Source organism: Crotalus tigris, unplaced genomic scaffold (assembly GCF_016545835.1).
Source record: "Crotalus tigris isolate CLP2741 ecotype Arizona unplaced genomic scaffold, ASM1654583v1 scf7180000024338.4412243, whole genome shotgun sequence".
Lineage (NCBI taxonomy): Eukaryota > Metazoa > Chordata > Lepidosauria > Squamata > Viperidae > Crotalus > Crotalus tigris.
The window spans coordinates 408,324-423,702 of NW_024100508.1; the positions used below are offsets into that span (position 1 = coordinate 408,324).

The following is a 15,379-nucleotide window of genomic DNA, read 5'->3' on the forward strand; positions in this document are numbered from 1 at the left end:
CTTTGAGGATAACATTTCTTTGAATACTTGATTATCATAATGGACGGATCTACTAATTAAACCATAATTAGAATATTGTGCCTGATAATTCATTTTGCTGTACTTATGCTTATCAGGAAGATTCAGGAACATTTAAAAAAAATCTGAATTTATGCCAACATTTGTAATATAGGGTTGAGTGAAATTCTTGATTTTATTTTATCTCCTTGTCATTTTTCTCAGCTTCAGGTTTATTCCATTTAGTTTCTATCTCAGTTCTTAAAAAAATGAAATACCCCTTTTTAACATTTCTTTAATGCATATAATTTCCTAATATTTCTTAATAACATAATTTTGTAAGCAAATTTCTCTAATTAATTCACTGTGGTGCTCTATTGCAGGAGTCCCCAACCTGTGGGCCATGGCCCACTACCAGGCAGTGGCCTGCTTGCCAGGAACAGGTGGCATGTGTGTGCACACACTGACCCCCACTCATGTTAGCACCACTGCTGCTATGCAAATGGGGTGCCGCGCAGGGTAAATGGGGCACTGCATGGCTAAAAAAATGGGCACCGCATGGTGAAAACAGGGCACCATGTGGTGAAAATGGGGCAGTGCTAGCACCTGCATGTCAAAAATGGGGAGGTACTAGCACCCATGTGGCAAAAAAAGGCTGGTGCTAGTGAATGTCACACGGGTGCTAGCACCACCCTCTTTACGTCACGCATGCTCGAGGCCCTGTTTATGTGCGCATGTATGTAAAATGCTTCCCCCTTCCTTTCCTTCTGGTCTGCCAACTGAGAAAGGTTGGAGACCTCTGCTCTATTGTATGCCATTTATAGATACATACATTCACACATGCACACACACATATATAATGCACATTATGTTGTTGTTGTTGTTATTGTTGTTGTTAGTTGCTAAGTTGTGTCCAACCCATCGTAACCCCATGGACAACATTCCTCCAGGCCTTCTTGTCCACTACCATCTTCTGGAGTCCATTTAAGCTCACGCCTACTGCTTCAGTGACTCCATCCAGCCATCTCATTCTCTGTCGTCCCCTTCTTCTATTGCCCTCAATCTTTCCCAGCATTAGGCTCTTCTCAGTGAGTCGTTCCTTCTCATTAGGTGGCCAAAGTATTTGAGTTTCAACTTCAGGATCTGGCCTTCTAAAGAGCAGTCAGGGTTGATCTCTTCTAGGACTGACTGGTTTGAATGCCTTGTAGTCCAGGGGACTCGCAGGAGTCTTCTCCAGCACCATAGTTCAAAGGCCTCAATTCTTTGGCGCTCAGCTTTTCTTATGGTTTAACTTTCGCAGCCATACATTGCAACTGGGAAAACCATGGCCTTGACTATATGTACTTTTGTTGGCAGAGTGATGTCTGCTTTTTAATATGCTGTCTAGATTTGCCATAGCTTTCCTCCCCAGGAGCAAATGTCTTTTAATTTCGTGGATGCAGTCCCCATCTGTGGTGATCTTGGAGCCCAGGAAGATAAAATCTGTCACTACCTCCATTTCTTCCCCATCTATTTGCCAGGAATTGAGAGGGCTGGATGCCATGATCTTGGTTTTCTTAATGTTGAGTTTCAAACCAACTTTTGCACTCTCCTTCTTCACCCGCATCAAGAGGCTCTTTAGTTCCTCTTCACTTTCTGTCATTAGAGTGGTATCATCTGCATATCTTAAGTTGTTGATATTTCTCCTGGAAATCTTAATTCCAACTTTTGATTCATCTAGCCCTGCCTTTCTCATGATGTGCTCTGCATATAAGTTAAATAGGCAGGGCCACAGAATACAGCCTTGCTGGACTCCTTTCCCAATTTTAAACCAATCAGTGGTTCCGTGTCCAGTTCTCACTGTTGCTTCTTGACCCACATATAGGTTTCTCAAGAGACAAATAAGATGGTCTGGTACTCCCATCTCTTTAAGAACTTGCCACAATTTGTTGTGATCCACACAATCAAAGGCTTTAGCATAGTCAATGAAGCAGAAGTAAATGTTTTTCTGGAACTCCCTAGCTTTCTCCATGATCCAGAGTATGTTGGCAATTTGATCTCTAGTTCTTCTGCCTCTTCGAAATCCTGCCTATACTTCTGGAAGTTCTTGATCCACATACTGCTGGAGTCTAGCTTGTAGGATTTTAAGCATAACTTTTTTTGCATGTGAAATGAGTACAATGGTGTGATAGTTTGAACATTCTTTGGCATTGCCTTTCTTTGGAATTGGAATGTAAACTGACCTTTTCCAATCCTGTGGCCACTGTTGAGTTTCCCGAATTTGCTGGCAAATTGAGTATAGCACTTTTACATACAAATATACTGTATTTAAATAAATTTCAGGATAAATCATTAATAATGATGTGAACTAAACAATGTAGGCAATAATAAGCTACTGAAATAAATGTCCTTCATATACTTCTGCTTTTTCAACATGTGTATATTCAACTGAGTAAAGATTCGTAATAATAAGATTTATCACTTTTCCTATTTGTACTTCTCCCTTTGGTGAGATGTCACTAAGGCCTGATGGCCTCTACCATCTGCTGCACTGTCTGCATTTGGGTGCTACAAATCTGTCATTAATTTCTATTAACTGTTGGCCTAGCAACTGTGTTTTTAGCCTTCTATTCCACATTAGCTTCTAATCATATGGATTAAAACAGTGGAAATGACTGAATCATAGCATCATCCATGCAGTGTATTCACTTTTACAATAGAAACTGCATGTTATAAAACTCCAACTAGAAATGGCAATCCTTGGATAAGGACTGAAGCCACACCAGTAAAGAAGTGTACAAATCCATCCAGTGCTAAATAGCTAAAACTGCATTATATCACTCATTTGAATCTAAAGTAGCATCTATTAACACTTTCAGGTAGAAGCCCTTTCTATCCCTATAGTATCAAATATTTTTACATTCAGGGTTTTATGCTTCCAAACTATTATTTTTCCACTCCAGTGAGTCTTTTAAATTGTTTCCATTCTGTGTTAATCATTTTACTAAAACAAGGCCAGGATGCTGTCATATTCAGAAACAAACACTTAACAGTGGATTAAATTCCAGTAGTAGCTCTTTGATATTAAAATAGCAGTTGTTTACATTGAGAAAGCAAATTGGTATAAGCTTGTAGTATGAATGTGCAGGTATGAAATTTAACTAAAGTCCCATCTGAAGTAAATTCACAAAGGAATATCTGCTCTACCCACCCCACTTTTAAACAAAGACTATTGTGTGAAGCATCTTATTAAATTGAAGCATGTTGCCTCTGAAGTTTCAAGTGCCATTTTGAGCCACATCACACACATCTTGTATAGCTGTAATCTATTATGCTGGCTGAGGAATTCTGGGAGTTGAAGTCCACAAGTCTTAAAGTTGCCAAGGTTGGAAACCCCTGCCTTACCTTATCTGAAACCTTTATTACTTTATCTGGCAATTATCAATAGAGGTGTTCAAATATAGTTGAAAGCAGACTTGCTTCTTATCTGTTTGGAAAGAAACATGAAGGTCCTTGTACAGTAAGTTCCAGTACAGAAACCTAGTTTGAGATTTGTTCTGCCTTACTGAATATCTGTTTATTGTCCTGAACCTCACATCATCATCAAAAAGTAACAAATGGCATATAAATGTGAATTGAGAGATATAACATAAAATGCATTTATCTTTTATTGAAATACTGTCAAGGTGCAGGAGGAAATTCAGAATATTTACATAGTGTATTAAGTGAAAATATATTGCCTTCTTCTCCTTAGCTCTTTGGAGACATCAATAAAAATAAATAATTTAATTGAAATTATTTTAGAGGGAGCCAGAGAACATTAACTGATTTTATATGCAAATTATAGCTGTAATGGATTGTATCTACAAAAGGGGTGATTTGATGAACTATGTAAAACTGCAGTTTACTGGGCAGGAGCGATGATGACACAAGAGACAACAACAACATGCCTGGAACTGGATCGTAGAAAGAGGAAGAGATTTAGGATAGCCACTCTTTAGAATCTCCCAAGGTACACCACTGGGATGAAAGTAGCATAGGTTGTATCTTGCAAGATTCTGTCTATTGGTATGAGCAAATAAAGAATTGAACTTTGATTGGATTGTTCTGTTTCACTCTTGGACTGAATGTGACAACAGTCCATCATCCTTCATAGACTTCCACTATAAAATAGAGAAAGGTTATGGATTTAATATATATAGCAGAATATTATAGAGAGTTATAATGTAAATTATTCTAAAAGCCCTTATCTGTTACTTTGTTTTTAGCTTTACTTTTCAATCAGCAAATCTAAATGGAGAAAGAGCTAGAAAATCAATCCAAAAGGAAGCATGGTAACACCATAAAACACTTACAAAACAATTACTATCAGAATTAATGGATTTACTGAGAGATGATGAACAGTCTGTATCTCATAATGTAAATAAATGTTCAGCTGAAGCTTTCAAACATAAAAATTAATAATTGTAATTGAGTTTAATTTTCCCAAACTACTCCAAAAGGCACTTGGGTTCTGTGATCAAAGCCTGGCTCTTTATATGTGTGTCTCAACATTTCACATATGCAGAGGAAGGGCTTTGTTCATGCTGCCATGCCCATTATCTTGACTTTTTCACATACACATCCCACAGACACCACTGCCTAAATGTTCTATTTTTATAATTCCACAACATAAAATGAATCTGATATTAATTCTAACAATAAAAATTGCCAAACTGTTTCAGACCAATCTGCTATTTCATAGAACTCAAACAGATCAGCAATTTTTTTGTAACAAGTGTACTTCATCTTCTTTCCTCTCATTTTGGCATTGTCAGTTCCTAAATCTTCATTGGGATGAATTATTTTCACAAAGTATCCTCAAAGTTCATAACTTTCGTGAAATTGGGAAAGTCCCCACCAATTCTTCTTTTGCTCTTCAATTTTTGAAAAAAAGGGAAAAGAGATCTTAGAGAGAGACAAGTAAATTTTGGGCCTCACATCTAGGAGTCCAGATTCAAGTCTACCCATGCATTTATTGAGTGACTTGGCATATCATTACCTATTGAGTTTGTTTCGGTATAAGAATAAAATCAATCCTCACTTTGAGCTCAGTGATGAAAGGTAGGAGTGGAAAAGGAGAAGAAAGAGATTAAAAGTAATAATTATTGATCTTGCTGTCTACACAAGCCTCTTAGCTGGATCTTGCATGACCTGGTGCTTTTCTTGCGGCAAGAGAAAACAGAGCTCCAGATCATTCCAAACTCCATCAAATGAACCAAGATAAGAAGAACATTTTCTAAATCCTTTTCTATAGTGGATTATCTGTTAAGCATTCACAAAAATATAAACTCAGTGATTTTTTCACACTCTAGTGTTACTGAACACTACACACATTTCTTTACATGGTAAAATTTTCCTCAGAGGTAAAACTTTCCTCAGTCCTACAGATTTTGTCCTGACTATCTGCATTGAGAAAATGATTTCCATTTAATACAGCTGAGGGTGAGAAAGAAGCACTGTGAAGAAAGGCATCTAGCCAACATTTGGTCGGCTTGAGGAGATCTCCCATATTGAATTGGTCCCATAGAATCAAGGTTCCCAATCTCTGTTTTAGAAAATAGGATACAATTTTAGGAAAGGCTGGCCTGTGTGATGGTGAACTGACACTGAGACAAGTCATGTTTAACATGCCTCAAATTTGGAATTACTTGACAGTTCTCAGATCATTAATCCTACAGAGAAATTTGCTGATCTTTAAATAGAAATTACAGTTTCTTGATTAATGTGCTCTCACTTCCCCTTTTGTAACACACTTTCAGTTTTGCATCTTTGTTTTTGATTTAAGGTTCTTATTATTTTTCTTTTATGTTCATTCTTTTAAATTTAAATCTATTTCTCACTTCAGATAACAATGTCTAAGGAGCTATTCTAAACATGCAAAATCACATGCCATCATTTTTCTTGTCTTGTTTTTTTTTTTTTTTTTTTTTGAGATAATAGCTGGCACAATGTTATTGTTGATTTGTTTTGCTAATTGTAAAGCATTTGAAGCAATGGAGTTTGAAATTTCCTTTTTGATCGATCTGTCACTTCATTTTCTTTGTTAGGTATGTATTTATTTATACCTTGGCATTTTTTTTCTGATCACTGAATGCATGGATATACAAGTTTACATTCAGAGGTTGGTTGGTTAGCTAGTTAATTAGTTAATTAGTTAGTTAGTTTGAATTTTATCCCACCTTTATTACTTTTATAAGTAACTCAAGGGGATAAATGTATTTAATACTCCTTCTCCTCTTTTCCCCACAATAACCCCAGACAAGTGAACAATCCCAGAAAACGTCACTGGCCTGAAGTCACCCAGCCGGCTTTCATGCCTAAAGTGGGACTAGAAATCACCATCTCCTGGCTTCTAGGCCAGCACTTTAACCACTATATTAAACTGGCTGTAAGAGATACATAATCCCTTCTTTTATCTGCAAATAAATTCCTTTTTCCAGGATTGCAGTTGTGAAGTGAAATATTATCTAATAAGAGACAGAACTGGGTGGACAGTGTATAGTCCATTCTCCAACAAGGAAAAATGATCTCTATATTCCTATTTCTGAATGCCATAGTCATAGCACTTTTCCAGATTATAGTTAATGAAATATAATAAGGTTATGTCAGAGAGGCAAAAGTGCTTTTGTCCCATAAATTAATGCAGGATCTTCTTTTGAATCATTAGATAAAGTCCTCTTTAGCACCTGCACGCAATACTTATAGAAAGAAATTGATATCTCTTAATTCTCTGAATGGGATTCTTATCCCAAATAAATTGGATTATTTTTCTGGATTAGAAAGAAATTCTGTGAGGAGGTGATTCAAAGTATTTTCTGTTTGAAATTAAGCTCCTATGTTTTTAATAGCAATTGCCGTCAATCATGAACAATGAAATGCACATGTGAGGGTTCCAATTTAGTGGTTTATTGCTCAAGTCTATACTCAGGAATCTTCCCTAATCAATAGTTTGTACTTGGATAAAACTAGGTGAAGTTCAATGGCATTCAAGGGGGTCAAACTTCATCATTTGTGACCACGAAAGAATCTAAACTAATTCCCCATTTGATTCTTTCCCTGGCTTTGCCAGTTTCTCACTGACATCTACATGGATTCTACAAGCCTGACTTTTCTTCAATGGATGCAGGGATACAAAACTTTGCCTGTTGCCTATTTGATTGAAAAGCAAGCAATATAGTTAGACAGTTATTTTTAAGTAATGGGCAGAAGATGGTGTATCAGAAATCATAGTCTCCAACAGACAATATGGAGTCTGGTAACACTGCAACCAAACAAGACAGACACAGACTTCAACAAATAGTTAGAACTGCAGAAAAAAACAATTGCTACCAGCCTGCCTTCCATTGAGGACATGCATACTGCATGAGCAAGAAAGAGGGCTGTGAAAATATCTACAGGTCCTTCACATCCTGGATATAAACTATTTCAACTTCTTCCCTCAAGATGACGCTATAAGGCATTGTACTACAGAATGACTAGACATAAGGACATTTTTTTCCTGCATGCCGTCACTCTGCTTAACAACTAATTACCACAACATTATCAAAATACTTAGTAAAGCTGTATTAGTATGATACTCCTCCTCTTTCCTATTACCTATCCTTATCTTCTTATGACTATAACTTTGTTGCTTACAATTTATATTGTTTTAGTATCTTAATATGATTTATGTTGTTTGCTTAGCTAGTACTCTATGACTATCACTAAGTGTTGCATCTTATGATTTATGATGAAGTGTTGTATTTTACGATTTATGATAAATGTATTTTCATGTTGTTTATGGTCATGATTATTACTATTACTTGTATGTACACTGAGAGCTTATGCACCGGAGACAAATTCCTTGTGTGTCCAATCACACTTGGCCAATAAAGAATTCTATTCTATTCTAATATTATTACCGTTCTTAAGCCTAACAGAAAAACTTTATACTATACTAATGTTTTACAAGCTGTTTATACATATTTTTGTGGGGCAAGAATCCTGTGTTACACTTTGGGGATGAAATGTCATATAAAAATATTTTTTTAAGTACTTGAAGTAGATGTAAAAATTGTAATAAATAAATTGATATGATATGTAGCTAGTCACATGGATCAAACAATGAATTTAGTTATCTCTGGAAAATCAAATGCAAGGCAATTCTTAGCATGTACAGTCTGTAAAAGATACTCCTATATAGAATTAATGTAATATAATGTATGTCGCCCCAGATCTGAATCTAAATTATTGGGAAAAGTTATGAGAATGTGCTAAAGACTCTGCTTTCTCTCTTTTAGGTGCTGAAGGTGTAGAAGCCCAGTGTAAAAGATTTGAAGTTAGCTCAAGTGAGGATGGTAGGGTTCTTTTCTCTGCTGATGAAGAAGAGATTGTCATTGGAGCAGACAGACTGAAGGTCACCGGTAAGTAGTAAAGTTGGGCCTCTAACCCTGAATGCATTTCACTTATGGGAAAATGAATTTATACAGTATGTGTATGTATGTGTGTGTGTATGTGTATATGAATATTTATATACATATATAAATGTATGTGTATATACAGATATTTGTATACATATATACATACACACACGCACATGCACCATATATTGTATGCACGTTTTATACCGTGGAATGTTTTAGAAAGAGAGTGAATACTATTCATTATTATATTCAAGATTTGTACCAATACATATATTTCATGATTCTGAATTAAGAAGTGTAATTTTCTTCTATTGTAGTACTACAATTTTATCCTCCAAGTTACAATTTTCATTTCTTGTTCTTTTGCCCATTAAAAGTTTAGTTAGATACTTCCTTTGGCATCATAAAGGTTATCTTTATATAGTCAACTATATAATGTACTCTGAATGTCAGCTCTAATTTCTCTGATTTAAGACTAATATAGTTATAGTATTCAGTCAAGAGTTATTATTAATGAAGGAGCATCTTCAACCAGTAAAGGGAGAACTACTGAATTTCAGGCATGATTTTCTCTCATAATTTTAAATTATTTCTAATAAAAGATTGTTTTTGAGGCATACTATTTGAATTCATTGCTATATACTGATCAACTTGATAGCACAGTGGTGTACAATTTTCCCTGCTGAAACCTATTGGATGCCTTTTGTTATGATAGTTTCTTACCCAGCTCATAATCATCAGAGTCCCATACCCATGATTAAGACATAAATGTTAAACCCCTATCCCAAAATGAGTTTTTAATAGGACCTTAATTGTATGTTTTGCAAGTTCAAAATCTCCACTGATCATTGCTCAAGTCAGATTCCCACTTTCAGAAACATTTCACTTAAATATACAGAATGCTTCAAACTCTAATATATCTGCAAACTCTTTCTGCATATGATAGTCTGTTCAAGTCTTTTTAGGAAATTGTGGTGAGGGCTTGCCCATAGTGGCTGTAATACATTGACCACAATATTTCTACAGGACTGGTGCAGAGGATGAATACAATTATTAATTATAATGTTATCTAGCAGAAAGAATGAAAAATTAGATTAATTTACAATAAAATGAAGCTTACATATTTAGACATAATGAGAGCCTTGCCTATAATTTACAATTACACAGACTTCCATTAAATAAAAAAATAGATATTAAATATTTATTTTCCTTTTCATTAAAGAAATTAAGATTAAACATTTATAGGAACCAAGCAACAAACCTGCCAGGCCTGGTCTAACTAAAGAACGATGGTATGTCTTTCTGCATTATAAGCATATGAGATGTGTATCTAAAAAGGTGGAAGTCTTTTGAAGATACTCAGTGATTTTTTTTGTCAGTATGTCATGTCACCGGACATATTATAGATGAACTGATGCAAGCCATGGATATGTAACGTAGTTTGAGGTCAATACTCAAGGGCAAGTACAAAGACAGTTCTATCTGTGTTTTGGCTTGGGGATTATAATGCCTTTTGGCAGTGTTCTAGTTATAACTTGCAATCATAATTCATTTTTTTGTAACCCCAAGGCTACATGACATGGGTCAACTCTTGATGACCACTAGAGAGCTGCCACATTATAGAAAACAGAGGCCAATATCCAACAACTGGAATCCTATGTTGGATACCCTGTAGAAAACTGCTTGTTTTCTGTTGTCTATATATCCTTAAGCTGCTTAGCTTCTACATATTTAAAAGAAGATTTTCCTATTTTAGTTCTGTCAAAACCTTGAAGTTAATCTATCTTCATCAGACTATAAATTGACTTAAATATAATCAATTTAATATCTTGTCTTCCATTAAAAATTCCAAGCAATTAAGAATAATCATTTAACGTCAATGGGAGAAAAACTTTTAGATATATAGCCTAGTTCCCATATATTCTAGGACATTTAAGCTAAGCAACATGATTGGAAAGATTTTGCTTCCAAATCTAAGTAACAAAAAAAAAAAAAACTAACCTTCCTTAAACCTTAACTGTCAAGGCAGATGCTCTTGTGCATTGTAAAAAGAAATGCTGTCCCACTATTCTGGTGATACTAACATCAGACAAGAACAAAATTCTCCAGTCATATTTCCTCCTCAGTGGAATATGATTGAGATCATTAAAGAAGCTTTAATCAAAGTGTATGGAAAATTGTCTTGAGTTGGATAAAGAGATGGAGGTCTCCATGGCCTATAATCTGCCTAATCATTTGGACAAGATCAGGAGGAAAAGAAGGTGGTCTAAGAAGGCCTAGAAATTCCTCACTTTCTTTAACTTGGACTAAGCCTCTTAGCTTTATCTTCCATCTGCAGTGGAAGCAGCCACAAATGATCAGTGACTTCCAAATATTTTTCTTCAGAATCCAAAATATGGCACCAATAAAATACCATTAAGATAAAATACAATTGCAAACAATGTTTTCATCAGGAATGTGTCAGTTTTAGAGCAAAATCAAAACTCAAAGAAACTCTAAAATACCCTTCTAGAGGGGGGAAAATCATATAAGTCTCTTTTAACTAAAAAGGAGTAGGTAGCGCATTTGCATAGCAAAAGCTATTCAAATCATCCAGCAAAGGAATTCTTCATTATTTTAGCACTTTGTGAAAATTGTTCTCATTTTTAAAAATTATATTTCATCTCTTGTAGGAATCCTTCCAAAAGTATAGACCAATCAGTCCAGTCCAGTAACAACACCACTTAGAGGTATACTTCTGTTTGCCTCAGAGATCTAGAAAGCTAGATGAGAATCCTTTCCAAGACTGTAAAAATTGGAGCTCAGTGGCTAATGTGGTTAGAATATGGGGTTGACAATCAGCAAGCCCATGTTTGAGATCTAAGTACTGCTGTGTGAAAGGTTTAGCTCCCGTAATTTGCTCCAGGTCCTATCCACAGTTCAAAAGTGTGAAAAAGTGAGTAGATACATAGGTACCACTTCGGTGGGTTCATTAACAGAGATATGAAAGGAGCCCCCAACCAGAAGTCCCCCAGGCAACAGTGATGTCACCACTAATCCTTTCAACCCAGAAGCACCTCAGTGCTTCCGACACAAACACATGGGACTATGCAGTTAGAGCAAGGCGAAGCCCCCAGGATTTAATCCCTGCAGATTAATGTCAAATGACAGGCCTCAATCTTGACCAATTAGTTTACATAAATATATTGCACTTTTCATATTCCATCAGAATGGAGCAAATCCATCACCCTTTCACTAAATATAAAAGAAAATAAAAGTCAGTAAATTATGACCCTATTAGCTTGCTAACCTTTTTCAATCAAACTATATGCTATACATCTTAATGGGAACTGACTGATTGGCTGCCTCAGAACAGTATGATTGCAAAATAAACTGGCTTAACAGAGGATCATTCAATACTGTATGGTTGTACCCAGATGATAGATAAGTAGGCAGGCAGGCAGGCAGACAGACAGACAGACAGACACTGTCTGTGCATGTGCATATACATACATACACGTACACACACACACACACACACACACACACACACACACACACACACACATACATATATATATATATATATATATATATATATATATGTGTGTGTGTGTAGGTCTTTGGTTGTTCGGGTTTTCTCCCGCGTAAAATTGGAAGTGTCTTGGCGACGTTTCGACGAAGTCCCATTCGTCATCTTCAGGCTGGTGTTTTCAGCTTCGTGCTTTGAGCAGCAATGTGTGGTCTTAGCTGTTTCTTCCTTTTAACTGCCAGTGGGGGTATGAACTGATTGGGTGGGAGCTTGGCTGTGTTCTGATTGGGTGGAGGTGTGTTCTGAATGGTTAGGGGCTTGGCTGTGCTCTGATTGGCTGGGGGAGTGTTCTGTTTGGTTGTGCTCAGGTTAGTCTGAGTTGCAGAGGGGTTTAAGATTTTGGGCTGCCTTGCTATTTTTTGGCTTCGCGTTCGTGGTCGTGCCTCCTCTTCATGGAGGGTGTCAGTTTGCTTCATGTATGGATTGGAGGGGTTTAAAGTGTCTAATGATGCAGCTGTGGTCTGGCTTCTGGTTTGTGGTCGTGCCTCGTCATCGGTGTGGCTTTGGGTTTGTTTTTTGCGTGGATGTATGGTGGTGACATCCTGTGTGGTTTTTGTGAGTGTGGGTCTGGTATCATTTTTTGTGTTAGGGAGTCGTTTGTCAATAAGGGCGGATTTACAAATGGCTGGTAGGCGGGAGATATCATCTCGCTTGTTCATGCTGTGTGGGCATTTTTCTATCTCGATGGCTTCTCTGATTATTCTGTTATTAAAATGTTCACTTTTGGCAATGGTTCTGGTATTTTTAAAGTCAATTTCATGTCCTGTGGTTTTAAGGTGTTGGACCAGGGAAGATGTTGGTTCCTCTTTTTTGACTGAGTTCTTATGTTCTTCAATGCGTGCACTTATTCTTCTGTTGGGTTGTCCGATGTATGTGGTGGGACAAGTGGTGCATGGGATTTCGTATACTCCTTGATTTTCTAATTCAATTTTATCTTTGGGGTTTCTAAGGATGGTGGATATTTTTCTCTTTGTGCAGAATGCTGTTTTGATGTTGTGTTCATGGAGGATCTTACTGATTCTGTCTGTGGTGCCTTTTATGTATGGGAGGAGGGCTTTGCCGTTTTCTTGTTCTTTGTCTTGGATTTTAGTGGGGGTTTCTTTTTGGATTAGGTTTGTAATCTTATTTCTATGGAATCCATTGGATGTTAGTACATTGGTGAGAGTGTGTAGTTCTGGTTTTAGGTGTTGTTAGTCAGCTAAGCGTTTTGTTCTGGAGATGAGTGTCTTGGCTACAGAGTTGATCTGTGCTGGGTGGTGGTGTGAGAGAGCGTGCAGATAGCGGTTTGTGTGTGTTTTCGTCTGGTAGATGGTGTGTCCTAGGGAGCCATTGGATTTCTGTAGACTAAGACATCCAGGAAGGGAAGTTGGTTGTTAGCTTCTGTTTCCATGGTGAGCTGTATTTTGGGGTGTAGGCTGTTGAGGTGTGTGAGGAAGTTGTCCAGTTTTTCTTTCCCATGTGGCCAGATTATGAAGGTGTCATCTCCGTATCTGAGCCAGAGTTTGGGTTTGTGATCCGATTTTTCTAGAGCTTGGGTTTCAAAGTGTTCCATGTAGAGGTTGGCAATGACAGGTGAGAGGGGTGATCCCATGGGTGCTCCTTCTGTTTGTTTGTATTTTTGTCCATTATAGATGAAGTATGTGTTGGATAGGCAGTGGTTGGTCAGATCTAAGATGCGTTTGGGGGGTTTATATTTGTTTTGAATAGCTGTCAAGGCTTCTTTGATAGGCACTTGGGTGAAGAGGGATATGACATCGAAGCTCACTAGTAGGTCGCTAGGCTGCAAGTTTTGTAAGGAGCACGAAGCACGAAGCCGAAAGCACCACCCTGAAGATGACGAATGAGACTTCATCGAAACATCACCAAGACACTTCCAATTTTACGTGGGAGAAAACCCAAATAACCAAAAACCTACATACAAACACCCGCGAAAACCTCAGAATATATATATATATATATATATATATATATATATATATATATATGTGTGTGTGTGTGTGTGTGTGTGTGTGTGTGTGTGTGTGTGTGTGTGTGTGTATTTAGGGCAATTTTAAGATTTATTGATTTGAAGGCACTATGGGTTAATCATTATCACCAATAATAATTTGGGGAGGGGGACGCAAATTAAACACAACCTATTACAGGCTCATAATTATGTTTCAGAAAAATAAAAAGATTCTCCTAAAAGATAATATTCTGTAGGAAAATATTGAGAATATACTAAAACATAAAATAATAGAGTTGAACTCTACTGTTCCCTGCTACCAGATTTCGATTAAAGCTGCATAAATGTGCATGTTATTGCATTATGTACAAAGCACACTAAAACAATTACAATAGATGATGACATCAAAATATTGTTTATGGTTTGGAAAAGTAACAAAAATGAAGAAATAAGGAATTACAAGTTACAAATAAAGTTTGTAAGAAAAACATTAATAAATCAATGGGAACACAATAATATTCAAAAATAAATGATGAAGAATGTTTGAGAAAATCACATACTACCTGCAGTGACTGACACAGAGGCTTATTGTAGACATGTAAAGTGGTTTTTATGTGCTGCTTTATAAACCTGTTAAATTAAAACTAGAAAAAAACAATAATATACCTAACTCATTCAGCAAACTTATACACACCATTTATGATGACCACATGGCTGATGGTTATTTAGTAAAATCAACCTGCCGTGCATGGTTTTCTGAGGCAGTGATGTCATTTGAAATGCCAACTTGTCTTAATAAGTTTTTATAGTGATTATGGAAGATTTTACATTTTTTACTCTTTTTTTCAATAAAGTCAGCACACTGGCAAATGCATTGCCAGAGAGACTGGGGGTGGCAATTTGTGTTCACACCAGTTGCTTGTTCAGGGTGGCACAAACATTCATTTAAATGTACGCTTAGGTATCTTTATCTGCATACCAAACTGTCCACTCTGTTAATTCTTTTGCATGCACATATGTTCACACAAATCATTTTTCCTATAACAATCTGCTAGCAGATAGTTGCATTTTCTATATAATATGAAAGCAATGGGTATATGGATAATTGCTACATGGGGTTGGGAAACGTAAACCATTCTCTCTTCCATCAGTTCTTCACTATATTAGTATTATAGTCAGTGGGAATAGATCGATCCAGTTATTTATCTGAAGTAAAGAGTAATTTGTACATTCTATTGTCACCATTTAAAAGACTGTTGACACGAGTAAGAATCTGTTAAGCATGGATTAATTATCCCCCAAGCCCCCCCCCGACTGACAATCAAAATGCAATTTTTCAATATCTATCTATTTCAAAATGTTCAAGCCAATTATTCTCCTTAAAAAAGTATTGAATATAAATGTAAAACAACTGGATCTATTTTCTTAATGCTATAAACATTT

The 15,379-nt window shown here is 36.4% G+C and overlaps 1 protein-coding gene across 1 annotated transcript in view; it reads left to right on the forward strand.

Annotated features, from left to right (window-relative positions):
* SGCZ (sarcoglycan zeta) overlaps positions 1-15,379 on the forward strand; it is a 241,138-nt gene that overhangs the window by 175,417 nt on the left and 50,342 nt on the right. Inside the window, exon 4 of the mRNA XM_039325793.1 lies at positions 8,298-8,420. Coding sequence (XP_039181727.1) covers positions 8,298-8,420 — 123 coding nt within the window. The remainder of the gene's footprint in view (positions 1-8,297; positions 8,421-15,379) is intronic.